This window comes from Plectropomus leopardus, chromosome 2 (assembly GCF_008729295.1).
Source record: "Plectropomus leopardus isolate mb chromosome 2, YSFRI_Pleo_2.0, whole genome shotgun sequence".
NCBI lineage: Eukaryota > Metazoa > Chordata > Actinopteri > Perciformes > Serranidae > Plectropomus > Plectropomus leopardus.
Window position 1 is genome coordinate 32,672,641 of NC_056464.1, and position 27,392 is coordinate 32,700,032.

General features: G+C 40.5%; 1 protein-coding gene across 1 annotated transcript; it reads right to left on the minus strand.

The window, feature by feature from the left end:
• Positions 1-326: 326 nt before the first annotated feature.
• si:ch211-286o17.1 (hematopoietic progenitor cell antigen CD34) lies at positions 327-27,257 on the minus strand. The gene is made up of 8 exons (XM_042496938.1): positions 27,075-27,257; positions 12,312-12,419; positions 11,596-11,843; positions 10,724-10,813; positions 8,295-8,415; positions 6,900-6,952; positions 5,196-5,345; positions 327-2,711 (listed from the first exon to the last, which is right to left on the minus strand). The coding sequence occupies exons 1-8, from the start codon at positions 27,151-27,153 to the stop codon at positions 2,523-2,525; spliced, it is 1,038 nt and encodes a 345-aa protein (XP_042352872.1). The 5' UTR covers positions 27,154-27,257; the 3' UTR covers positions 327-2,522.
• Positions 27,258-27,392: the final 135 nt, after the last annotated feature.

A 27,392-nucleotide genomic window follows, 5' to 3' on the forward strand; every position in this document is an offset into this window, starting at 1 on the left:
CACATGCAGTACATCGTGAAAGCAGCCAGTTGTTTGAAAGAAAAGCTAAAAAATGTGTACCATTGATGTAAAAAAAAAAAAAAAAAAGTTTTATATCAACAAGGAGATAAAGGCGTTCTTGGGAATGCTGTACAGAGAGTTTTGTTTACAAGCTCAGCAACTTGAAGACTCCCACTTTGTTGAACTTTTTTTTTGTCTTTTTTTATTTTTTATCTGAATTTTTTTAAAAATGCTGCTACTCTTCACTATGTCAAAAAAAACAGTGGTGAGAGAAGTAAAATCTGCATTTATTTGAAAAAAAAAAACAACAAAAAAACTGTACACTAATGTCATCATGAAAATCACCAGGCTATCAAAAAAAAAAAGAAATAGAAATATAGTTAGCAACCTATCCCAATTTTGACCAAAGGTCAGTGGTTGTCAAGGTTTAGTTGTTCATAATGCTCAGTCCAAAGCACTGAGGCAAATACCAATAGTTTTCAGATGATATTCCCATGTTATGAAAGTTTGTAGGGCTGGGTACTCGATACTTTTAAGGGGTCTACTGAAATAACAGTACCAAGTAGTATTGGAACTTCGCTAGTCAAATAGTACCTGCATTTGAACCTTTTTGTATATAGAAAATAAGACTTTTTGTATGTTTTTTTTCTGCAGCCAACCACCACAAGCATTCTTTGATTTAATGCTGCGTGCAATTGGCCCATGGCCACAGCAGCTACAACCCAGTCTGGTGTGGTGAAGATGAGTGCAGTGTACTACCACCAAAACATTGTGAAGTACTGCTATACTACAGGCTTGTGGCGTCTGGTATTTATGCACCTGAATGCCTGAAAAAAGGTATCGGTATCACTTTTAGGGTACAGGTATTGGTACTGGTATCTTATTTTTTAAATGATACCAGCTCTAATAACTTGGTAGCATTATTGCATTCTTCAGTAAAAACCAAAGAACATGTTGCTACTTTCTACCTTATCAATCTATTTTGGACGGTGCTACTGCCATATAATCTGGTCTTTGGTTTTTATGCAGAATTTTAACAATGGTAACAAGCAATAATTATACAAATATGGCAACTTTTTGACAATCTTTGAGAAAATATAGCTAACTTTAAGTAAATTGGATTTCTTTCCCAGCCAACATTTGTCTGTGGGACCTGTTTGAGTTGAAAATGGGACAATATTTTTGGTTGTCCATGGGTTCCATAATGGCCCAATGGCAGTTGCTCACATGAGTGGCTTTACCAAAGAGGGCCCTACATTGGTTATGCTAGGGCTAACTGGGTACCAACTGGGTATGGGCCCAAAATGAGCATTAGGCTAGGTATCATGGCATACGTTGTACCCGGGTATTTGGAAGATATGTACTATCATAAATAGAGGCAGTCTGTTTTCTATTAAAATCATTATATCTAGTGCGCAGCATGCACCAGCAGAGCTTAGTCTCTTTTCTCTACTGATGGAACAGGCAGCTGAGCTGAAAGACAGAGCAACACCTTGTGGTAGATAGATAAGTCACGTGACTATAAACAGCCGTTAAGCAACAGCAGAGACCGTGGGGAATAACGGTATGTTTTTAAAATTGTACTTGGTGAATTAAGGATTTATTTTGACCAGACCAGAGCTGCTGATTGTTGAAACAGTGGACTTAGCGCCGCACACTTTTACCGTCATATACCATATACCCCAGTGAAATTTTAGGAAGGTATGAAGGCACGAAAAAATGGATACCACCAAAGCCTAAAGGGCATCTTATCAGGGGCCCATGGGTAAACCCATCCATGTGGGCAATTGGCATGGTGCCATTATGGAACTTGTGGACAGTCCAATATATGGCCCATTTTTCAACCCGTTTACTACCCACATGGGCCCCATATACAGTGTTGGCTGGGTTTCATTCACTTCTTTTTTGGCCAGTCTCACACTTTATAGGTCTGAACAAGTTAAGGCAAAAAGATGAAGGCTACGAAAACAAACATTTTCTGAATCCAATAGAAAAAGAAAACTCTCAAGCAGTGAGTGTCAGTCCTTTTAAAAACAGTATAAAAGCTGGTCTTTTTTCAACTGCCTGGTTTCATTGGTTTCATTGCACCACAATCGTGGATTGAAATAATAGAGCTTACGCTTCTTCTCCGTTGGGAATCAACAGAACATATTTGGCATTATTTGGGGATTCTACAATGACTGTTACAACTAGACTGAAGTCAGGGCAGCTAACAAATCCCAGTCAGTGCCCTGCTGAGCAGTCTCAGTCCCAAACACAGCGAGTGTAGGCTCCTCTTGACACCAGCAAAGGCCAGTGATCCCAAACTTTTCACATTACAGGCATTGTCATTATCTTATAACCATTGTTGTTGTTGTTGTCATCATCGTCCCGAGAGATGCAGCAGAGGAAGAGGGGAGTATTTGATGGATTCATGTTGAATTTGTCTCAGTGTGTGGACAGTCTCTGAGGCAGCAGAGGGGCTTGTGGGTAGTGTGTCCCAGTGGGTGATGGGCAGAACAGGAGGTTTGAGGTGTCAAGATTCACATCTCCGTGTCAGCCACTGGGGTCTGGGTGGCAGAGTGTCCATTAGTGGTGGGGGCAGGGCTGGTCCCATTTTCTGGTGGAGACTCACCGTTGATGGTCGGCTTGTCGACAGGCTCCTGGGGTAGAGGAGCCACAGACACCAGGGTGTTGGCCTGGTTCTCCTCATCCACCTGGAAGGATTCAGCCTGGGAAAAACACACAGATAATACTAACATCAGAGCCTATACAAGTCTAAAGCCTCATTCCCACTGCACAAAAAACCCACTAACAGGGCTGGGCAATATATAGACATGATACTGTATCAAGATATGAGACTGTATCGTTTTAGACAGTGGATATATTGTGATATTGAATTGATGTACTTTTCTCTACTTATCAAACAGTTGTACTTGTTTTGATACTTGCCTTTACCCACATAGTCGTTAAATTTACGTTACTTATTGATAACTGTTCAAAAATAAAATTGTGTCAATATTTTTTCCAAGTACAAATAGTCATTCCCACAATATTTTGACAGCAAAAAAGGCATTGAAATTGTGACGTCCAATATGTTTCCCACTTCTACCATTGATTAAGTGCTTTTGAGGAGATTGAAAAAAAAAATCGAGATACGTATTGTTTATCAAGATATAGCCTAAAATTACTGCCATAGAATTTTCAGCCCATTTTGCCCAGCCCTGCCCACTAAAAAAAACACTAACATCTCACTTTTCAATGCGATGGGAATGCGTGCAAGCGGCATTCACACCTGGGTGAAATGACTCTGCAGTCGACTTGGGTATTTATATCCTCCAGGTCTGATTGGCATTGATAGGAACACAACATCCAGGTGAATGCCCTAATTTCAGCTCCTTAACTGCTGAGGTGTAATAAAGCGGCACCACTTATTACCCTCTGCCTCCTCCTAAGCAGCGCTCTAATTTCAATCCAAGTTGGTCCACTGGCAAGGGGAAAGGAGTCTATAGCCTTTTTTTTAGCTCGTTTACCTGTGCATGTTCTAATTTTGGTGGGAAATGGTTATGAGATACACATCTAGCACCAACAACTTTAATTTTAATGTTCAAATATGACATGCAAACAAGCAAGGAAGTGTGTAGTTGAAAAACTGATTTGATTTTGTGGGCGTTGTTAAAAATAAATGCATTTTTAGTTAATGTAGGGTTTATGGGTTTGAGATGCGTGTAAACTTAGAAGGGTTTTAGTAATAGTTTTTCTGTTGGGAGGTTAACAGTATCTGTGCATGCTTGTTGTTTTTCTTTGCCTCCGGCTGAAAATATGAACGCTTTGTAGGAGCCTTCATTTAAGTTTGGTGAGGTGCATTAGCTGTCGGCAAGAACCTTGAGGATGATATTTGATGCCTGTGGCAGACACTTACTTAGTAAATAAGAAACCAAACAAAGGCAATTCAGCAATCTGTTCAATCCAAACTATCATGTGGGAGTGCCTCCATATGTAAACGCTTTGAGAAATGATGTCATGAGCTTGAAAAAAAAAATCAACTAAAACCATCTGTAGCCCCCTGGCAGGGGATTGAGGTAGAGAAAGCAGAAAGCACTCAGTGCTGCTTTGAGTTAAAAGACGTGAGTCAAGCATGTCCTCCCTTGAGTGAGGAGTTGACGGGAGGATAACCATAGATGTAACCTCAAATCCATATGTATTTTGCTTTCAAATAAATTGTTGCAGTTTACAATTTCATAGGTAAACTGCATATGGTGTTGCCAAATTATCTTTACTTAGGCGAGTAAAGGTGGTCGGTTCATTGCCAGCTCATGATGCCTTTTATAATGTTGTCCTTTAAAGGGAAACTTTGATATCTTTCAACCTGGACTATTTTTTTAATGATTTTGTGTGACTAAAGTGACTAACGGAGACAGCGTTTTTGTAAATTGGTCCAGTAGAGACTGCAGCAGCCACAATGTCAATTTATATCCACTAAAAGTGATTGTTTTTGCCACCGACGTGTTTAGATTGTTAGAAGTGGCTAACAGTATGATGAAAAACACCCGCTAGAGAAATTAATATCGGGAAGAATTTACTGAGTACAGAAAGCGTAGCATAGTGTTATCTAAAAGATTTTCAGTGCCATGAATATTTAGCTGATTCAGACAGTGTGGAAAGGTCTGTGAGATTTTAGGTAGGTAGGTAGACCTCAAAGATGAACATTTTTAGATTTCTGCTTGAACGAGACTTAACTATTACAAACCGACCTGATTAAGTGAACTGTACAGCAAAAGTTTAATCTCTCTGTAGGTCCTCCCTGTAATGTAACCAGACAACTGTAACAACAATCTGAGCCTGTCAGTGGCAAAAAAACAAGCACTGGATATAACTTGAGTGGTGCACAATTGCCTGTAAGGATTACAGTGTAGCCTGTTATACCGCTGTGACTGCAGTGGTCTCTCTTGATACTGGACCAACTTCAAAAACGGTTGTTTCTATCAGTTACTTAGACACAAAACCTGGTATAATGGACCCAGGTTCAAAAATATCTGAGTTTTCCTTTAAGCACTAACAAGGGGCAAGGTCTTGACCTCATGATTGCAGTTAAATGCAACTCAAACAAGATGATTACAGTATGATGTGAAAGACAACTCCCTTTGTACAGACAACAAAAGATTTTAGGCTCAGTAGGCATTTATAATGTGAAACGCCTCTTATAATCTGCTCACCAGTCTGACTCCTTTGGAGTTCTTGCGATGGGTCTTTAGATAATAACCAGCTACCAGCAGTGCAGCCAGCAACAGGCCAGTCAGCAGCAGGGAAACCAGGACCAACTTAGAGTTCTTCCCCCAACGAGGAACAGCCTCCACCACATCAGTCTGATCACAAAAAAGAGAACAAAATAACATGAGTCAGGTGTTCACACTGTCTATACCAAGTCAGACTGACACAGCCTCTAGCAAACCAAACAAATAATCAAACACTGTACAGACTGAATCTGGCACACCTGAAAACAGATGTTAAATAGTGTACATTATATGTACTTGTTATCCTGGCAGATGGAGATTTTTATTATCTGGTTATTGTTGTCTGTTATGACTGAAAGTTTGATAAGAAATGATCCCACCCAGAGCCTTTGTTTATTGAGAGATACCTACAGAACTGGCAGTGTTTCCTGAGGCTTCGAGGCCGTGTCAAAACAAAAAGATGCCAGTGAGCAGACAGTATAATGAAGAGTGGCTGTTTGGCTGAAACACTGGTAAATTACTAATACAGTTATTCGGTATATGGTGGAGTGAGATGGGAGATGTAGTGTATGTTGAATGCAAAGAGACAGAGGGGTGTGACTGACACACCCATAACCCCAGATTGCTCCCTAGGTAGTAGAAAAAATGTTTTGCAGCTGACAAGTGGATTGTTTGTGGGCTTTTTGTTTGTCACACAAACTGACAGGCTGGCAGCTTGAAGCCTTTGGAAAAGTCTACACACTCAGGCAGTGTTTTGCTTCTCCCCAGTGTATTCTGCCGTCTACTTTCATTATGAGTCAACTAGCAAATTTATGGTGGCTGAGTCTAGTGGATGTCACTTTTTGCTGTTGAATGTGTATTTTGCTGGTCCTTGCACCATGCATAGTGTGATGCTAAGCTGGACATGTGACATTAAGTGTCCATGTCTTGGTCATGCCGTTGGAACAGATATAAACATTATGCATTTAGAGGAGACTCGCAATCACACATGTAATCATGACTCTTCAGTTCCCAACTAAACTGAATCATTTAAAATACATATAGATAATGCAATACTACTACTTTAATACTATTATAGTGTAAACAGTACACACTTATATTACTGGTAGATACGAAAAGATGAATATACTTGTGAAGAGTGGTTCTACAGTAGGCTTGGGGTGATTGGAAAATTTCATGTAATGATTTTCCTGGCCAAAATAATTGCAGTTCACATTATTATACTGATAATCATCAAAATATCCACAAAAACTCTTAAAATGGCATTAAACTATGCTAGAATCCCTTTATATTTTGTTGAAAAGTATTGCAGATGCTACACACAAATTGATGGAACTGATGTTACATATTACTGAAATTAAGTATGTATGATTTGACAAAATGATTGATTTAAGATAGAGCACAAAACCTTTTATGTGAACATCCTTTTTTATTGAAAAACAAAACAACTATTTGAAATGGCATGTCATTCTGTCAAAAACATGCCAATGCTTCATCAAGATTTTTTGCATTTTTTGAGGCTGCGTTAACCGGTCTTCGCAGTCTCTTTTATTACTGGTTGTCCAGCTGTCGGTTTGGGTGTTACTTGACACAGTATTCTTACAATGGAAATTTTGAGTGTTTTTATTGATAAACTCATATATAGTCCCATCCAGTTTCTACAATACAATATGCGTGTTACTGTACCTTATCTTTGATGTTGTCATTGTTAAACTTGTTGGCCATGCCTGCCACATCATCTGCAAATTAAGGGAAAAGTTATTATTTTTACTGATACATTTATTTTCACAGAGAAGTGAAAAGAGAAGCACCCTAAATTGATGAAAAAGACAATCCATCATAACTGCCATGAAAGTCAATTTTCAGTGGAGTCAATATGAATGCAAGTTTAGAGGGAACTAAGTATTGTTACTTTCAAACTTACAAAGCAGCTTCGTAATGGCTGCTCAGCTGAGACTTAAACACAGAATATCATCTTAAGTCTTATGAGGTTTAAAGGCCCTGACACAACAAGCCGACAGTTGGTCGTCAGTCGATGTTGGGCTGTCGATGAGCGTCTGTCGCCCTAGTCTTTGCGGTGTGTCCTGCACTGTTGGCCCTCACCGGTACTTGCTGGCTCTATTTGGCATTGAAGAGGGTGGAGCCCGGCGGTGAATGAAATCACTCTGATTGGCAGCTAAGCTCGGCACACAAGAAGCACAACCGAAGTGAGGAAAATAAACAGCTAAAGTCCGAGGGTGTCAGATTGAAACGGTCTCGTTTCATATGGTAAAATTATGTTTCTTTGGTAATTGAGCTCTTTAAACGTTTTGCTTGTCAGTGCACAGCAAATATGCTTTGTTCTTTGTAACATTTGTTCTTTTAACATTAGATTGTGAAGTTGATGTGCTAACTGGCTAACCAGCCTTATAACAGTCTTCTGGTTTCCCTTTTTGAATGATGATTACAGACTACTGCCGTCTGCTGTTATGGAGAGTTATTTCCCCTCAAGCAGAAGGCGCAATGGGCCTTAAGCAACGAGTGCACACTTAGAAGATATGACAGCAACCCCAAAGTGAAGCCAAAACATCTCCATCACCCCCTGGTGGCTGGCTGCAGTATAGGTCAAAAACCCCACCTCCTCTATGTTAGTGAATGGGACATGAACCAAACTAAAAAGTAAAAGTACACATCAAACAAAGATGATTTCTGTCATTTCAGGTAGTTATCATCACTCTGATAATATATGTTCAAGTGTTTGTATTTCTGACAAGTTTGATTTTAATTAGTTATTTGATGCTATCAAAAGGGGATGTTACGTCATGATTGACGGCTGTGTCAATCAGTGTTTTTGCGATAAATGGCACTGCATGTGGATGGATCAGATGGGTGTAACTCGATACTGTGGCTTCGTATCTGATAGCTACTGTGCACTCTGACTCCAAAAGCGCAAGACTGCAGTACCCTAGTCTGGGATATTTTGGCTTTATTTTTGTACAGAAGGAAGAAGTAGGAGACATGTTGTCCACGTATTCTTTGTGTATAACGGTTTTCTTTGACCATCTTCCTTATTGTATTGATTACCACAAGAATGTTACTGACCTTCCACATATTTTCCAGATACAATGATTTCATCTGAGTTGTCCTCCTGGTAGATATCGAGCTTACAGTCTTCACCACACAGCTCCTGCCGAACACTTGCAATCTTCTTTTTGGTGTCTTCCTGCAAGGAGACCAAAATGAGAGATAATCATTTTTTTATTTTTTAAAAATTTTATTTTAACATTGGAACAGTTTAATTGATCAAATTCTAGATTTCATAATGTGATGTTCAACTCTAATCCCTACTTATTAACTCTCTACAAAATCACAACACCTGCCTTCAGTATCACCTTGAATCCATCACACCTCTAATCCTCTCACCTTCTCTTCTTCATCTTTCTCTGTGTTTAATCCAATAAGGGCTATCACTACACTGTGCACAACCTTTTCCCTGATGTCTGCCACACTGCAGGAGTGCTTGATCCCACTTCAGGACTGCAGAGATGGTTAGATGTGTAGCTATGTGCAGGACACGGTGACCTCTGTCTGGAAATCTTTGCCTTAAGACGCTATGACATTTTATATCTGCTGTTTTGTTGGTACATTCTGACATTTAGCCTTACCATTTTCTCTGCTATGGCACCAAAATTGCAGACACTGTGACACTAGACGATCTTCTCCATTACTGGGCTGGATGTAAGATGTCAGCCTGACCTGCTTTATTTACAACTCCATCATCCTTTCACACAGTATCTCAGATCAAGAATATCATATGGTGTAATTGTAAATTACAAGTAAATAAAACGGACAACAATGAATTTAATTTTCTATAAATAAAAATTACAACAATAAACAAATAGAATAAATAGACTCATGAGATAGAGCATAGTAGAAAAGACCAAAGCCAAGCCATAAAAAATAAGTCTTAAAGGAGCAGTGTGTAGGATTTAGTGGCATCTATTGGTGAGGATTGCAGATTGCAACAAGCTGAAACTTCTTCTATGTGCCTAGCATGAACTCCCCGTAACGATTCCTTCATTGTTCATTGTTCAGGAGGCTTTTACCAGGATATGGATTATCTGCAGAATTTGCTTTGTCTCCAAAACAAATGGACCAGATAATTAAAACCAGTCAAAACACAGAATAAAGCAGTTTCACGTTAAAACAATAGGTCTTTCTGCGATGCCGTGTAGCAAGTTGGAGGCGTGTCACTAGCCCAGCACCTGTGCTCACCTTTCTTCTCTGATAATTTAAGATCCAGACGTTCAGGAGCTCAGTTATCTGCAGAGGTCTTTTCATCTCAAAAAAATAACCTGTTGTTTTAAGCCGGTAAAAACACTGAATAAATCAGTTTTATGTAAAAAAATTTTCCCATGCTACTTGTTTACGGGAGGGCTGCAAACTACAGTGGCTCATGCAAAAATGTGAATGGTCCTATCTAGAGCCAGTGTTTGGTTTATCCATTCTGAGCTACCGCAGAAATATGTCAGTTCAAAGACCCACTCCCTTGATACAAGTGGCTCATTCTAAGTAACAAAAACACATTTATTCTTATTTTCGGGTGATTAAACACTAAAGGAAACATACTTTTATTTAATTTCTGCCAGTTTATCCCCCTAAATCCTATACACTGGATCTTTACAGGAGGGCAAAATGGACTCAGAATTACTATAAAATATGGCTGCATTGTCTGAGTATTGTGGATGTCTTTGTCTGAGTACACAAGGACCACTCTGCTGTATCTTCTGCTGCTTACAGCGGTTTATGCATTCTTTAAATGTTAAATAATGCATCTGCTGCTGAGGCTACAGAGCCATAGCCAGCTGAAATCCCATCTAGTGGGTGCAGACCTACACATTGGCGCTGCTGCACTGTGATTCCTGTAGACCTCAAAGCTGTTATCCTGAGACACTGAAGAATTTGTGTTTCCAAACACAAACACACCCACGCTGCTGCTTCGGGCATCTATACATCACACATTCTACAGCAGCGGGGAGCCCACCCATCATGCCTCGCTCCCTCTGCCCTTACAGCATGCCCTGGCTTACAGGCATCACAGATCTCATGGACTTTCCATAAGAAGAAGAAGTTAAAAAGGATGGGCACAGTTTTTCTCTAGCTTTGCTGATTTATGGGCATTGCTGATGTAACAATCACTGCCTCTTAAATAAGGACAAATTTCCAGATGAGTTAATGTTTGGCGAGCTGATAGCCAACTGGGACTGACATCAAAACCAAGCGACCAAACCAAGAGACTATTTTCCTTTTTAGTGCAGTTTGCTGGTTTATGTGTAAATGTGCATAAATATTTTGTACCCCTGCAGGATTGTTTGCTACTCACACTCTGCTGTAGCATCAATGCCACTGAAATGTTACCTTCAAGCAAAAACGTATCTTTTTGTCTTTCTCTTCAGCCGCACAGACATGTATTCTATAGTACATAGAAGTAGATACGTTGGCAGACAGAAGGAGGTGTTTCCTGAACTTACACAGTTGGAGGAGGCCTTGAGTTTTAGATTGACTGCGTTTTTGTCCTGGACCGCCTCTTTGCTGACACAAACAATATCATCCGGTACCACCTGCAAAGAGAAACCAAAATGCCTTAATTATTCCATGACTTACCATACTGCTAATGACTGCTTTATGTCGTAGACAGTTCACAGAATTATGCAACGGTATGAGAGTTTCTTGGAATGATTTCAAAGTATGACGGTACAGTATGACACTGTTGTTATTATACTACTACTATAAAATGAAAAACCCTCTGTTCAATCTTTTTGGCCTTTCCGCTGTCCTGAGGGTGTCTCTGTCCATTTAAGAGAGTATACTCTAGTCGTTGTTGCTTCGGTGCAGGCGGTGTCTGAGTAATATGTATGAAATGTTTTTCGTTGAGTGTTTATTTCCATCATCTTCACAGCTTTTTAGCGGATTGAGTTTCATGTTAGGATTTTTCTTGCAGGGCTTTCATAGCACTTGCAGTGGTGTGGTGAGTGTGGTTGTAGCAAGCTCTGCACTGCTCTCCTCTCCTTCTCTCTCCTCCAGGCAGGATGCAGAAACACCATGCGCTATAGTTTAAGGCAAAACACAAAAACCTCACACTGAGCTAGATTTAAATGAGTGCTCAGAAAATCTTTAAATAACGTAAATAAACAGTCGCATACTGCTTTTTTTGTTTATAAATGGATAAAACAGCTGACTTTAAAGAGGATTTTTATCATGTCTTTTATCAGTTTCTATCAGATAACGTTTCTCTCAATGTGACCCTACAGATCCAACCAGACTGCAAATTACAAACCAGAAACCTTAAATCTACATTACTTTCTGACAGACTGAGTGATCTAAAGGGATTTCTTTATCTTACCTGTGGTTTGTTGTTGGGACCATCGCCTCTTGAAGGTATAGGTGCTGGGGTTTCTGGTTCCGCAACTTTGGGTGCCTCAGTATGTACCTCGACTGTGAACTCCTCTGGAGCTGCAGGGCCGCTGTCATTACTGTCTCCTGCGTCCACTGTAGCTGTTGCTGTTGTTGGTGCTGCTGTACTTTGTTCAGTCGGGTTTAGAGGTCCCACAGAAGGGAAAACCTGGATTTGTGGATCCTCTGGCTCTTCAGCTGCAGATGCAATTCAAGAAGATTTGTTAGATATTGGAATAGTGCATTGTAGTATTGTTTTGTTGTATGCGGTGTTTTATGTGAAAACCTAAAAACCTTAGCATTGGAGTCTGGCTTTGAAGAGACCATAGATAAGTTTTAAATAGTATGGGGTAAGTGAAAATGCAGGTGTTTGGGAAATACTGAGCATAAGACTTGAGACTTGGGTTATACTGCGTAGGCTGCTTGAGAGTTTGTTAACACATGTTTTGATACAGATTTACTGATGTCAAATGGTCACATGACATGACCAATTAATTAACAGATGATCATTTTGTGAATTTAGTATTCCTTGATTTCATTAATTTTGTAAGTGAAGTTAATTCAGTCACAAGTAAAACAAACATATAGTGCTGATAAATCAATGCATCAAGTAAATTTGCAAAATATTTCTATAAATGTGTGGTAGTGCCAGTCAGCGTTTCTCACCAGGAGCCTCAGTTGCGCTTGGAATCATGTCTCCTCGTACGTATGCATCTGCTACCACAGCTGGCGCCGTCGCTGCAAGAACTTCCTCTTCCTGTGCCTTGACTCCAGCTGTAAAGACAGAATAAGACTTAGTGTAATTGACACAATAAACATTATAAATGATATTGCCTTATAGGTACAATGTCATATTGTTAGATGTGAAAGAACACAATGACATTATAGCATACTTGGAAACAAAAGATTTTTTCAAAACAAATTTAAGATATTGGTCCAAAGATTCCCCATCTAAAACCAACACATTTGCTCATGTGTTACTAGGCTTAGAGTTGCCAAATAGTTACAAATGTTCCTTTTTTCAATGATATGCTGTGTTCAGAGGGGTGCAGTTTACACCTCATAGACTGAAATGAACCGTCAATCACAAAAAAAAAGAGTTTGATTTAGTTTTCGTATGCACTTGTCTCCACAACTCTGGATATTTCTGTGCTAAAACCTGTTAAACACAGCATCATTAAAAACCTATGCTATTGATGTGCAGTTGTGGCAGTAATTGAATAAGTTTATGCTTCTAAAAAATTCACAGAGCAGCTCTGCATTTAAATGGCAGTAAATGTTGGTCTGACATAATTTAATGAACATTTTCAGATTTAGTATCAGGAGATTTTACACTAAAGAAAACATACTTTATTACATTCCATTTCTGCCAATATAAATCCTTCACAATGACCTTTAAAAGATGTTCTAGTGTCTGTAGTTTCTACAGATTTTTATGATATAATTTGCTTTTCAGATTATGGATGGGTCCAATACTGCCTTCTTAAAAAGTGAAGAAATCATGCTCCTGAATGTTAATAACTTACACACAGCAAGCTCACAGGTACCAAAGTGGACAATGTGTGATCACATTATTACAGGTGCATAATGGACCCAGCAAAAAATTTAAAAAGGTGAGCTCTACTGTCACTCTACTGGAGTGCTCACTTAAGCTACTTAAGTCCAACTACTCAGAAGAATCAGAGCTATTATCCTTCATCAACTCATTGTAGTTCTGCCGCTATGATTCGATTAGGTTGTAATGTGAGGTATAGTTCAGAGCTCAGATGGTCGGTAGTTTTCACTAGTGCACTTGAACGTTTAGTATCATCCTAATGCATGAGCTCATGCAGTGTGTGTGAGCTCACAGTTAGAGGTCTATGTGTCCCTAGGGGCCACTACAGAGATGGAAGATTAGCTAAAAGATCTGATTGCAGTAGATAACTGATGTGCTCAGATCCATGGATCATGAAGTCATTCACTTTGAAATGTAATCTTCCTCACTGAGGTTTTTCTAAAGATATTGTGGTCACAGTGACTTGCTGCAGGTTCGGCACGGATTGGACACACAAAATAAGTAAGTGAAGTGTATTAATGTGAGGGGACTGATTTTCCATCTCCTCTGTTCAACAGTTGAATGCCCTGATTAAATGTGCTGCTGGAAGGTGCCAGGTAATGATGCCATTGAAAACATCACTTTTTCCAAATGTTTGAATTATGTAACAGGCCATTATATACCATTTTCCATTTGCAGGGATCTGCATGACTTTGGGGTGAGAGTCCTTGATAAATTGCAACACTTAATCAAAGTCTTAATGGGATATTTCTTCTCAGGTTCTTTCAGCTGTAAATGACTTAAACTGCAAAGTTATAATAACCTGGACAACTTTCAGGGCACGTTTTTATCCTCTGTGCAAATTAGTCAAATATGCTGCCACACCCTGCAGTCACTGAGCTTATGAGCTGAAGCCTTAAATGATCAGGTCGAATTGCAAGGGTAAGATCCAAGAGTCAAACCAGAATACCCAGCATGCATTCCTTTTACGCAGGTTTCCCTCTCTCTGTCTAACAACAACAGCATTACCTCACGCTCAAAACATTCCCGTAATGCCTTACCTCTGCTGCAGATCTCATTACTTCTCACTCTCTCACTGTCATTCCTCACTGTTCACTAAAACATAATCTTAACATATGTTGTTAGATGTGTGAGCGCTGTAATATTTTTTACCATGTACTGTAAATTACAGGTATATTTAAATTTATTGAGCTCATTTAATTGGACAGTTTGAAGTGTGGAAAAAAATAGCATGATCTGTGTTTTAAAGGTCCATTGTGTAGGAATTAAGGATATATACTGGCAGAAATGGAATAGTATGAGAAGTATGTTACCATCAGTGTATCATGAACCTGTTACCATGAGCAGTGTATCACTACATAGGGTTAGCAGGTAGAGATTGCTGTTGCACCACCATGTTTCTACCGTAGCCCAGAGCAGACAAAACAAACAGTGGCTCATGATAGAGCCAATCTCATTGTTGTTTTTTTGCATTTTCACTTCAGCCATTGTAGTTTGCAGCCCTTTCTCTCCCAGAACATTGGAAAAACACACATTTTTAAAATGGAAAACTGCTTTTTTTTAAAAAATGTTTTTACCCGTTTTAATCACTGGGTCTATTTATTCTAGATATAAAGAAACCTCAGCATATAATTCAGCTGCTGGTAAAAAGCTCCTGAAGGTCTGCATCCTAGGTTATCTAGGAAAAAGGTGAGCACACATTTAGCAGGTGCTGGACTAGTAAATAGCATAGAGAAACACTGATTTGTAATGTGAAACTGCCTTATTCAGTGTTTTTACTGGTTTAAATCACTGGGTCAGTTTGTTTATTTTGACCATAAAAACAAAAACATGTTGCATGATAAACACTTAAGGTAATTTAATCTGGCGTTACAGCTGGTTGCATTCTGCAATCCGTACCACTAAATGCCTCTAAAGTGCTCTAAATTTTATGCACCTTTCCTTTGAACCGATATTTGCTTTTGAGTTTAGAAATAAGATTAATGTAAACAAATATTTTACAGGATAACTTTTTTTTTTAACTTAATCCCCTTTCCCACTGCACATGAAGCAGACCTGCAAACCATACTATTATAATGGGAATTTAATGGGAAAGGTTACAACCAGTACTCACTTCTTGGATAAATGATTCCTCTGCTGCGGTGAGCAGTGAAAGAAATACAACACCAGGATAGACATGCTAATTTTAGCCTCTTTTCTGGTGTGATACAATAATGCCACGCTGCATAATACTGTCCGTCTCCATCCTAGCAGGGCTCAAACATTGTAAAAAATTATTTATTTTGCACTGACCTTACAATAGAGACTGAATGAGAAAAAATGAGTAACCACCACAACATTTTCACTGGCCTCCATGCTGCTCTCTATTGTTAAATACTTTTTTTTCCCGGCGAATCTGTGACATCAAATCTGGTTCACCAGGGAAAATATTTTTTTTAAAAAGGCATACTTGTCTACTATAGAGTTGTAATAATGGCTCAGGTCTACTGGCAATGTGAAAGGAGTCTGTCACCTATTTTAAGTGGGTTTCGGTGTGTCAAAAAACTAGCATATGAGCAGATTTTTGTGGAAAAGGGATATTAATCTTTTTTGCCTCCTTTTCCCTTCCTAGTACAGCATGAGTTGTTTTCCAACCTCTGTTACACCCTCTTGTCTCCTCATGTTTGTCTCTAGTCACTACTTGAGATTTTCACACATTATATTCACACAGTGGTGGCTCTGTGTCACACGTCCGCTGACTTCCTCAGATAAATCACTGTGACAGACAGGTGCCACAAATACAGAGTAAACACTGTGTGTGCCGGCCAGAGCTAGCAGGTGGGGCAGTCATCTCCAAGGAGGTCTTCAGTTTTGGCATGCTTAGTGCTAGCAACTGTCCTCTGCAGCTGTCTGTCATACCGTGCATATAATTCTACACTTTTTAAATAGTTCAATGAGAAACCACTATTCACTGAAGGCAGTTTTGCACTTTCCTTACCCTTGTCGAACCTACAATAAAAGGCTCTCTTGTAGACGAGCTCAAGTTTCACAATGGAGCCAGAACGTTGCTCGTCTCCCTATCCTCCCCATCTATAGTTTACCATTAGGAGCATTAGCGTGGGTGTGGCGCAGCGACAGGTCAAGGACTCCCTAACCTTGTTAAGTCTGTCTGTTAGACCCCCCGATCTGCAGCTTGTAGCCTCCAGCTGCCATCCCTCACCCGTCTCTGTGTGGTCTGTCTGTTTATTTTCCTGGAAAGGACGAGGTTCAAAATGGGTGAGATGTTTGGGCGTAAATCAGGTCATCTCATACAAATGTGACATACAGGAGTGTGAACATGCAGAGGCTGAAATGTGTTGTTTCTGCTCTGTGATGACTTTCTGTCATCAGGTGATTTGTAGTGGACTGCAGGGTAAAAAACTGTGTTGTTGCAAAATGAAAAAGTCTAAAGAATGATGGTGTGGCTGATGGGTTTGTTTAGTTTTCAGTCACAGTTCGGGGTTTTGGGCATTCTCTGATGGGATATTGGGGAGACATTGTGGTGAGTGAGTGGAAGTTAAATCACATTTCTCTTTTAAAATTAAAAGAACCACACTGGTATTAACACAATTTCCCTTTTCATGGCCCAGCATACATTTAAGGATTAGGGAGGATTTTAAAACCATTCTGTAAAAGCATTTGTGTTTTACTAGTCTTGTGCTAATGATGGCATGGCACCTTAAGCGCACTTGTAAAACTTGGCTGCTACATTTTCATATAGCAAAACATGCTGCTTCAGACACAATAACACACAGCCTGTTTTTCTTTTGCAAAACAACCAGTAAATTGTGTCCAGCTCTCTGACCAGACATCACTCACTACAAGCAAACAAACATCCCTGACAGACCAGATGGAATGAAATTTTTGCATATAATTGCCACTTATGACCAACATTTACAGAAACAATACTGCATGATCTGAGTGGCCGCCTTTTTTATTGTTGTATTTTCATTAGAAGCTTCAAGTCTGGTTTGTATTAATTTCAAGCAAACACTGGTCCTGTTACAGAACAACCATAAGTTTTTGCTGCTTTGCTAATATTTTTTACTGTGTATTAAGAGGAACTGCAAGTAGCATTCTTGTTTCGTTTTAGATGAAACTGTAGCTTTGACCTGAACCTTTTGTGCTGTAATTGATACAGTGGCGTCCCCGGTGTTTGCTGCAGTCCTGCTTCCTGCAAGAAGTCGCCACACTTCCTGACAGTGTGACCTCTGAGCCTGTCACCACCTCAAGGCCACCACAGGACACACTCAACAGGAGCCACTGCTAAAGCTGATTATTCACTCTTGTGACTAAGGCAGGTACTGTTCACTTTTGAAATGGTACCAGTTCCTAAAAGAACTTTTTTTCCTGTACTTTATTCTTTCTCTTATAACAAAAATGTATTTTCAGTTGGCCAAAAGTGAAGGGAGATTCTGGGATTACAAATTACTGAGCAAGCTTTGATCCTCATGGGTTGCAGAATGCAAAAATATATTTATTCAGTGCCTCTTTAATGGGCAGCAGCCTTGCATTTGAGACAATTTTGTTGAAAAAACCCCCACAAAAAACAGACTTCAAACATAAATACATGCTTCAGATTAGGATGCATGATAATATCGGCATGTCATTGGTTTACATTACTTTAGTATTTTTCTTATTTAGCACAATGAATGGATCTTACATACATTAAAAGCATTGTATTTAATGTCTCCATCTGCTGGTTGGCCATCACAATAAGAGTATGCATAATACTGATGAGAAATGGTGATCTCTAGTTTAGTTGTTGAAAAAAGTGGACATATGGATATATAAAATAATATATAAATAATATATAAATATATAGATATCGTTTATCGGCCAAGTGAGTTCTTATATATCAACATATTGCAAATAATCCAATATCGTGTGTCCCTACTGCAGATTGAGGTGAAACACAGTTGAGACTTGAGTTTGCAGTGAGCTGGTGTTTTTGTTACTTGCACACATGAGTAACACTGATCCAGTCTTGGGGTTCAGATTTCGCTTAGTTATTAGTTGTAGTCCCATTCTTTATATATTACCACATATTTGATTTTGTTTAGCAAAATGCAAGCAACATATTGGCGCTGCACACAAAGAAATAAAACATATTGCCAGAATAAAGAGGAACTTCACTTCAAAAGCCCTGTGCCGTAAATTCATTGTACTTCAAAATAAACACTATACTTGTACTTTGACACATTAATTAGTCACTTGCAGTCCAGTGACTCACCTTTGGACCTCAATGGACCAGTATGGAACCACTTGCCTTAATTATCTGGATTGGCCATGATCAGCTCTCATTACCCGCAATGCCAAAACGCACTCTTTCACCTAGACGAGCTTTCAGGTATTGAAATGTGGAACAGATGATTAAATGAGAGTCTGTACGCTGTAATAATGATCTAATTGGGCCGGCACCCTTAAAAAGTACTGATTTTGGTGCCCAAATGTACTTGTGACTGAGCCATTCCTCTCACACATGCTGTACGTGAGAGATGCTCACAGCCCCCGACCCTGACACCACCGCTGATACACACGCAGACTTGTCTTTCATTCCTGCTTTTTGTGTCATGCGAAGAAGCGTGCCAAGATATCAGTCATCAGGCGTGTGTCTTGCTATCATTGCACAAACACGACAAACCTAATCAGCCCTGACTCCATATGTTCTGCAGCCGGGGCCCTGACTCCATTCCTCTCTTGAAGATTTTCCCACCAGATTCCTCTGAGTGACGGCTGCGGTCTCGAAACGCTCCACCCTGCACCCCCCATCTCTTGGGACTCCGGATGGAGGAATGTAGCGAGCTCTGGAGGAGGACAAGGCTGCAGCTCAGCGCCCTCCTTCCTCCCCACCCTCCCTGTCTGCTCACCCCCCTTCTAGTCACGCACGCCAATCCCAAGCATGTATCGAGGTAAGATGTAAACTTCAGCCTGAATACCTCCTACAATATATAGTGTAATGTAAAGCAACATGCCAAGAGCCATATGGTAACAGCTACTCTCTGCACTGCCTCAGAGCTATGCCTGCTTTCAGTGTCTTTAAGCTTGATTCATGTAACAACTAAATGTGTCTTCTTTGCACATCTTTGCATTTATGCCTCTTAAGCCCCTATAATGACTTCAAGCATAAAAACTCTGCAAGTAGAGTACCTCACTGACTGGTTTTGTTCCTCAGATGGGCAGAAAATTTCACTGTTTCAAGATGTTGTGTAACTTTGCATGCCCACTTCTAAATGCAACCAATGCCCCCATTAATTTGCGGCTACTGTACACCTTCTGTTGTGCACCCTCTATTGTGCCTCCTGTACATGAAACATGAACCAGCTGTTGGATGTTTGAAATGGGCACACCCCCACATGACTTTGAACTCCAGTCCCAGCCTGGCTTCCAGAGAAGTCCTGAGGTACATGTTCACCAGGGACAGACACCAAACATATGGCCTAACACCCCTGGGCCCCCAAGCTCTCCTTGCTTTTGTTGGGGAAAATTTTGTATAGTGTAATGGGGCATGGTGAGGTGATAATGGGCGACGCACGTTTGTAGACCACCGTGTCAAAAGCGTAGTTTCCAGTTCCCAGTCCAGTTCAGTTTGTTACACATTAGAGCGGTAATTTTTGTGATTCTGCTATCAAAAGTTGCTGATGGTATCGACAGAAGTTTTTCATTCTGTCATGTTTTTTCAACACCCCTCTGTTTAGGTACCTAGCACACTGATCCAATACTCTAAGGTAGATTTAGAAACACCACTGTCTGTTGATTGGTTAGGGCAGAATCATTACTCTGGCTCAAAAAAGACTCAGTGCACAAACCCGCTATTTTTAAGTATCCAATGGATTGCAACAAAGACTCTTCACACTCCAGCCTGTTCTTCTTTGTTCTGAAAATGCTGGCACACAGCATTGTTCTGTGGACAAACAACGAGGTGCAGACGTTCCTCTGCATCATTAGTGAAGAGGAAATACAGTTAGAGCTGGGTGGAGCAGTGACGTAAAAAAGGCTGTCCTGAATACCATTTTTTTGGCATCGAAGCTTCAGTGAAAAATGTCTGTGATTGATGGATTTATTAGTTAATTTGGGACTTAACTTGCATTCAGGTTGCAGCAACATTAATCAAAATGGCTAGGAAAAAAAGCAACTTCGCAAGATGACTGAGATCTCAATAACAGATGTGGCGTGATTTGCCACGCTCGTTGTAGATTTGTGATATGTCGATTTGATTTGGCATATCTGGCACTTGACTTTTTGGGGGTCATCTTCACAGATTTTGAAACCATTCCAGGCACTTGACATTTTCCACATCTTGCTAGCATATCTGAAGCCTGTCACATGTGGTCACTGGTCCAGTTTCAGTCGTGCTGGTCTGCGGATAACTGACATTAGCTGAGAGTGAGTGGGAGTCACAGATGTCTGTCACTAAGTTTAAACGTCCTTGTCCGAGAATAACTAATAATTAATTCTGATGCATAATAAATAGTGTTGGATTACTATTTTTTAGTTTATCGGCTATTTTTTAGGTAATGCATATATTAGTGGGTTGACCAATATTTTTTTTTTTTCAGGGCCAATCATCGGTAGTTAATGAGACCAGTCATCGATATTAGGAACTGATATGCGTTTACAGTAAAAAAAACGTAAATCTTTCTGTCAATATTTTGAATTTGGAATGTAACACGAAACTTTTTAAAATGCCTAGTTACATGTCCGTACGGGTTACGGGTTCATTTATACTGAAAATGTTTGGAAACGCTCCTTAAGTTTCAATGATTGAGGTACTAGCACCCCTGCTGCCACTTGCAGCATGCAGTAGTTACCAAAAGACATCTTTTCATTATAAATCTGAAGCTGTTTTAACTGAGAGTGTGAGTCTGTCCAGCCATGAGAAGCTTCTGTAAACACCTAAGACATAAAATCTCCTTTCTTCCAGGGTTTTTCCCAGGGAAATATTCCTTATCTTTCCGTCTACAGGGTATTGTATTTATGACTTTCTTGCACATATCAGATTGAGTGGGGTCTGCGGGAAGGGGTAGTACAGCTGGCCCACCATGTGAGTCTTAAACGACCCACCCTGGGACCTGCATGGTGGTTGATCACCATCAGGTCAACAACCAGCAATATAAATCACTTACAAAACATAATGCTTTCAGAGTAGTATTCAAGTAGGATTGAGTTCTTTTAAAAGAGACTGTATTCCTTCTATACAGTCTAAGACATCACATACAATTATTCAAGCATTTCTGAGTGATTGTGATACTGAAGAAATATTGCAAAAGCGCCTAACTGAACTATCATCAAGTGTAATTTTCCTTTCTCTGCTGCTGGACGTGCCTCAAATTTGTAATGTCAAAGTGCCTCTTTAGAGGTTCACTGACGAAACTCTGGCATCCATTGGATAGAAATTTGATCCAAGTGTGCACACCCCCTCCGCCCCACCCCGGCCCTCCCGCACTCACCCCAACATGGATTTTCAAAGTAGAGCTGAAGGTGGAGACAAAACAATTAGTGCAATCATCAACGTTGTTCTGCCCCCCCATAATTATACTATTATTTGAACCATATCATTTTCTAAATGATATGAAAATGCACCACAAGAACTGGCAGAAAAATAATTATTGGGTTTCATTTCTTTCAAATGCAGCTCCAGGAGTTAATCAGTTCATATTGTGAAATTGTGCAAGTATATTGCAAAAAAAAAATGTGCTGTGATATTTTTTTCCTTCTTGTTTAGTTCTGTATGTGGTTCCCTCTTATTTTGGTTTTCCTGGTTAATGGAAACATCATTCATTCAGTGATTTCATAATTTAATATCTTAGTTTTATCTTTAACAATCTGAATGTGAGAGTTAAGAGCGTGCCGAGGAATGTGACATTGGAGCCGAGTCCCTCAGGGTTAAACATGCTCTGCAACTCTACCCTCTTTGAAACAACAGACTGCTGACCCCACTATCTTGACCCCCCCCCCTGCGGCCCCCCTCCCCAGTCGTTCCTGTCACAGCGATTAATAGCAGAACCCAGCCCATTCTTCTCTCTTGGCAGAAAAGCAACTGGAACTCATGGTTTCAATCAGGCCCGTGGAAGCAGCACTTACTTCACCCAGCATTGCCCAGCTGCAGCGCTCAACCCAGCCCCACCCCGAGGCCACTGCAGCCCCTTATCGAAAGCATGATGCCTGTTTCTGGGGAACCACAATCAGGAAACATGGCATCTGCTTTCAATTGAGAGCATTATATCACCCCCCACACACGCTCACAACTGCCCACTACAGTCTCACTGCCTTGTGTCTTACCTTGAATGAGCCTGTCTGGTTTGAGTGTGCGCAGGTAGACCGTTAGGAGATCCTGTTGCAGAGTGAGGCAGATATGGGCGTCAATAGCTCAGAGGCTCAACATTGATTTTGTCCAGAGAGAATTTGAGACACGCTGTATCTTTCAAAAAATCTACCCGTGTAATTACTTACACACATCCAGCAGTGGTAGTGAAAAACAACCATAATGGCCCATTTAGACACTTAAGAGTGCACTTTGTCAATATGCAACACTTAAGACCAATTGATTTCATATTTTTAGACATGTTTGTTGTTTTTGAGCGCCACCTTGCCTCTCTGAACAGTGTAATAAGGGGTAGTGGTTGGAAACTTCCCTTATGAAACCGAACATCCATACAAGACCCTTTCATGTCATCAGTACGCTGGAGTTTACGTAAACAGACACAAGTGTTACAGTGATCTTGCCAAAATGCCATCATCTATTACTGTGGTGATTTCTCTTGCATGGGCTACAGGCAGCCTTTGCAGTTGTCAGGACGCTCGTGATTTGTTCACAATTGAAGTTTTACGCTATCACTTGATCAAACAAGTCATCTAATAAAATAGGAACACATCGTCATTACCAAGCCACTAGGGGTGCTCTGTAGGCTAAAATTAGCAAACCGTGCTCTTGAACTGCAAGTTTGTGCTGATACAGGAGGAGTGGTAACAAGTGCAGAATATTCACTGCGGGCTTAAGTTAAATTTGGGGCCTCATATGTCATTAAATCATTAATCGGAATAGTCTTGACCAGATACGCATAGGCCTGTTGGTTAAATTTGCTACACTTAATTTTCCTGCTCTGCGCATCACCTGGGTCTGATAGAGAACTAGTGATGCCACACATTTGGCGTTTACAGCTAGTAACGCTATCCTGCTGTGGAAACATTGTGCCCATTCTCCAACTCCCCCTTAGCATGCCCGGGCGAGTAAGTGGCTCAGTTTTGAGCCGTCAAACCCCTGTAGCACTGTTGACAATGTTATCACTGTGAGCTCAGTTTGCACTGTAAGCAGGATTAGCACAGCGAGTGTTTTGGAACATTGTCAACAATGCTAAAGGGGATTTGCAGTCAAAATTAAGCCGCGTGCTCACTTGGACAACCTGGAGGTGGACTGGAAGGTGGGCACAATGTTTACCCAGCAACACGTTCTACCGCTGGAAGGCATAACCAGCTCAGTCAGCAAAGCCAACAAAAATAATGCCTTGAAATGCAGCGCTAAAGCTAACTGGGGAAATGGAGCGTCAAAGTTAAAAGGACAGGCCTCTTGCGTTGCACAGCCATTTTTTTCCCCCTAAAACTTACCCAGTTATTTACCAGTTAATGGGTGTCAGTGTATCGAAAGCAAACCTAACTGACATCCCAAGTCAAAATGTGGTAGTGTCATGCATAAATCAGCAATAACAATGTAACGCTAGCTAGCTAGTCAGCTACAGAGACACTGGCATATTGGCAGTTTCTTTTGTTATGCTTCTTATGAAAGGAACATAAATACATTGAAAGAACATTAAACTGAGATAATACAATGGTCGACATAGTTTTTAAATCTTTATTAAATTAGAAATTACATTTGTGGGTTTCATTTGTTTCTCGTGCAGCCATAACGCGGGTGGTTTCTCAGAGCACTGGGTTGGCAGTGTGCCTCTGGCTGTTACACTTTGCTCCATCCCTCTATCCCGACAAGAATTCACCTATCCCCCCAGACGTGAACGTGCAAAGCAGATGGGTAAGGGCTAAACGGTAGTTGTAAAGTATGTTTTGGGACTGTGCCTCGTACTCTGCTTTTGAGCATCAGTTGCTTTTAAGTTTTTACAGTACATGTTGCCATCTGATACTCTGGCTTTGACTTCCCTTCCATGTATCTAATTTATATATCAGGGGACATACCCGCACCGTCTGGTTGTTTGACAAAGCAGCTTGTTTGGCTATACCATGTCATCGCTTACTGTGTTTGAATACATGTGAAGTAAATAGAGTCTAAAAGTACAGAGGCTGGAACCAGTTCAAAGACAGAGACACTAAGAGCTGAGTGAAAAAGCAGCCTTTCTCCTATTAAGTACGGATGAAAGACACTATCCCAAGTGAATGAGGATCTTGTGTGTGTGTGTGTGTGTGTGTGCGTGCGTGCACGCACGCCCAGATGTCTACTTGCCACCGCTGGCTCACTTGACACTGGGATTTGACTTGGCTCACTCTGTGCCACTTTCTTCATGAGAGGAATGAACGCTCTGTTGTTGACATTCTTTGGTGCATCCGTTACTTCAATGGGCACTGCGCAAACAATGATTTACATAATTACATGCTCTGAGGTTGGCAGTGAGATCGGGCAGGGTTTGTTGCTTAACCAGAGAGCCTCCTAAAACCACTTCACAGTGCAGGCAGGGCTTAAGCTATATCACGAAAATTGTTCATAAGTGTAGTTTTCATATATTTGAACTGCAATCTTCCTGGAACGAGACATTCCAGTCAAATCGCTGCCAGCAAAGAAGCATCTTTCTGTCCCTGTGCATGTGACCATCTTTTCCAAAAGAAGTCTGTTAAACTTTCTCGACAGGGGTTTTCCCCTCGATCATCTCCTGTTTAGCCTTTGCTACCAAGACCCCCCTCCTGGTTGTCTGGGCAACCGTTACGCTCTCTAACATCTGTGAATCTGCTCTGACCTCATCACAGTCAAGTTGTACAGTTTGCCCATCTTTCCTCAACTTACATAACTGCCCTGCTCCCATCACCCGGGTTGACAACACAATTCTGCAAGAGGGAATTTTTCTCTGACACAGGAGACAGGTGGTTTATCCTGCAGCTGAAATATTGTTAAACTTTAGTGGTCTTCTTTGTCTTTGCTCTGTTTCCCATCTGTATTACATCTGATATCCGCTCCATTGCTGTTCATCTTTTCTGACAGGCGCATTTGGCCCAACTGCGTTTCGTCACATGTTTCGAGTTGTTTTGTTTCAACAAGATGTGATTTCCTTGGAAGATAAACACTGCAAGAGAAGGTTTGCAGAACAGAAAGTTTTGCAGCCTCTGGTTCAGAATCTATAGGTCGAAATCAAGGCAGTTTTGTTTTCCAAAGCAGATGCAGCAGCGGCCTCTCAATGCTGATGATCTCATTCCCATAAGCTATATATCCCATGAACAAGACAGAAGGTTTGAGTTAAGCAATTCAGAGTGTGGTTCATTTCCAGCCACAACAGAGAGCGCTGCAGATGACGGTAAAGCTTTAGTTCATTCTTTTGACATCGCAGTCTTGCTGAATGTTTATTTTGATTTAAACTTGGCTCAGCCACTATGGGAGGATGAAGCTGCTCATCCATCTAAAAAGTTTCACAGATAGTTCTCTTCTCCACATGATCCATCTCTTAATTTTCTGCTTGCCACTGCAGACAATTAATGGGGTAAATCTTGAGTCATGCGCAGTCACACGCTGGGATTGATCTTTATCTCAATGCTTAAGCAAATTACTAAAGCAGTGTTGCATTCAGAAAAACAGATTTTCATTGCTTTGTTTGCTCTTTGTTTTGCATAGATCTTGATTGCCTCTCACCAGCTTTAAACTTCACTCAGTTTGAACTAAAGTGGACTTAAATATTGGCTTTGATTTGGGGGGAAATAATTTTAAAAGTTGAAAAAAAAGTGTTTGCCTTTGTGCAAAATTTGCACGCAAAAGCAGAACTTAAGTCTGAATTGGCCACACCCCATTGTTTTGTTAAGAATAAAATCATGTGAAGGTATTGATTTTTTTTTTCTAACAAGGACAATAGATAAAGTTTCATTCCAGATAAATAATTTGAAGTCAGTTCTTTCTGTGTATCAGCTCAGCCATGTGAGACACATGCCGTCTTTAGTTACACAGCATCAGTCCTGCGATGCCTCAATAAAGCCGCTACTATATCGGCCACACAACCATGTATGAAATGCACGTTTACAACCAAACTCCACACCCTCTTCTCACGCACGCTCACTTCAACTGGCCTCACATTGCAAAGCTAAATATAAATACACACATTTCTCAAAGTTGTGGGAATCGGGTCAGTGAAATAGCAAACATAGCAGCAGAGGGAGGTCCACAAATAAGTAAAACTTACAAAAGAGTGACAGGCATGAAAGAAATTAATGAGATAATGTAAAAAGTTATCTTTTGGCTGCATTTTGTGAAGTTCAGAAAAGACATTCTAACTCCAAATCATCATTTTAGACTTCCCTATGCATGTAAGTAAAACCTTTCTCTCTAAAACGATTCCTTTGTTTGCCAAGGTATTTTCAACAGTAGTGTTTTCCTGTCTGTGTCTAGGAGTAAAAACATCATCAAACCTTTTTCAAAACATTTAAAGACTCAAATGTTATAGATTTGTTTTAAGCCCGCAGATAGTGTGTTAGCATTCCAGAGAATATAAAGGTTGTAGGGTTAAAACCTGGATTCAACTCAAAGACCATTCAAACAAACACTCCCTCCACTCCAACCCCACCCCTCCTGGCCCTCCCTCACTCCCTCCTTGTAGTTGGCCATACAATCTCAGAGACCTCTTTGCATTAAGCTTTTTTTTTTTACTACTTACCGTTTAAGACTGAGGCGATGAGAAGCAAAGCCAACATTTTGCAGGGCCCGTTAACTCTCTGTGCAGATGATGCTGCCATTCTCGTCCTGAGCGTGCACACGTCCCGACGGGTGTGAGTGAAAATGCACAGAAAAGAAAAGGGTGAAGCTGGTGGAGCCAGAGCAGTTAAGGGTTTCCTCTTACCCAGAGCGGGACAGGGTGGATAAAGCACCACTTGTGTTCTGTCAGTTTTTATACAGCCCCCCCTCCTCCCGTCCTGAGGCCCAGCCCTACACCCTGTCTTCCACTGGCTACTTTAACCCTTCCTCTGTGCCCCCA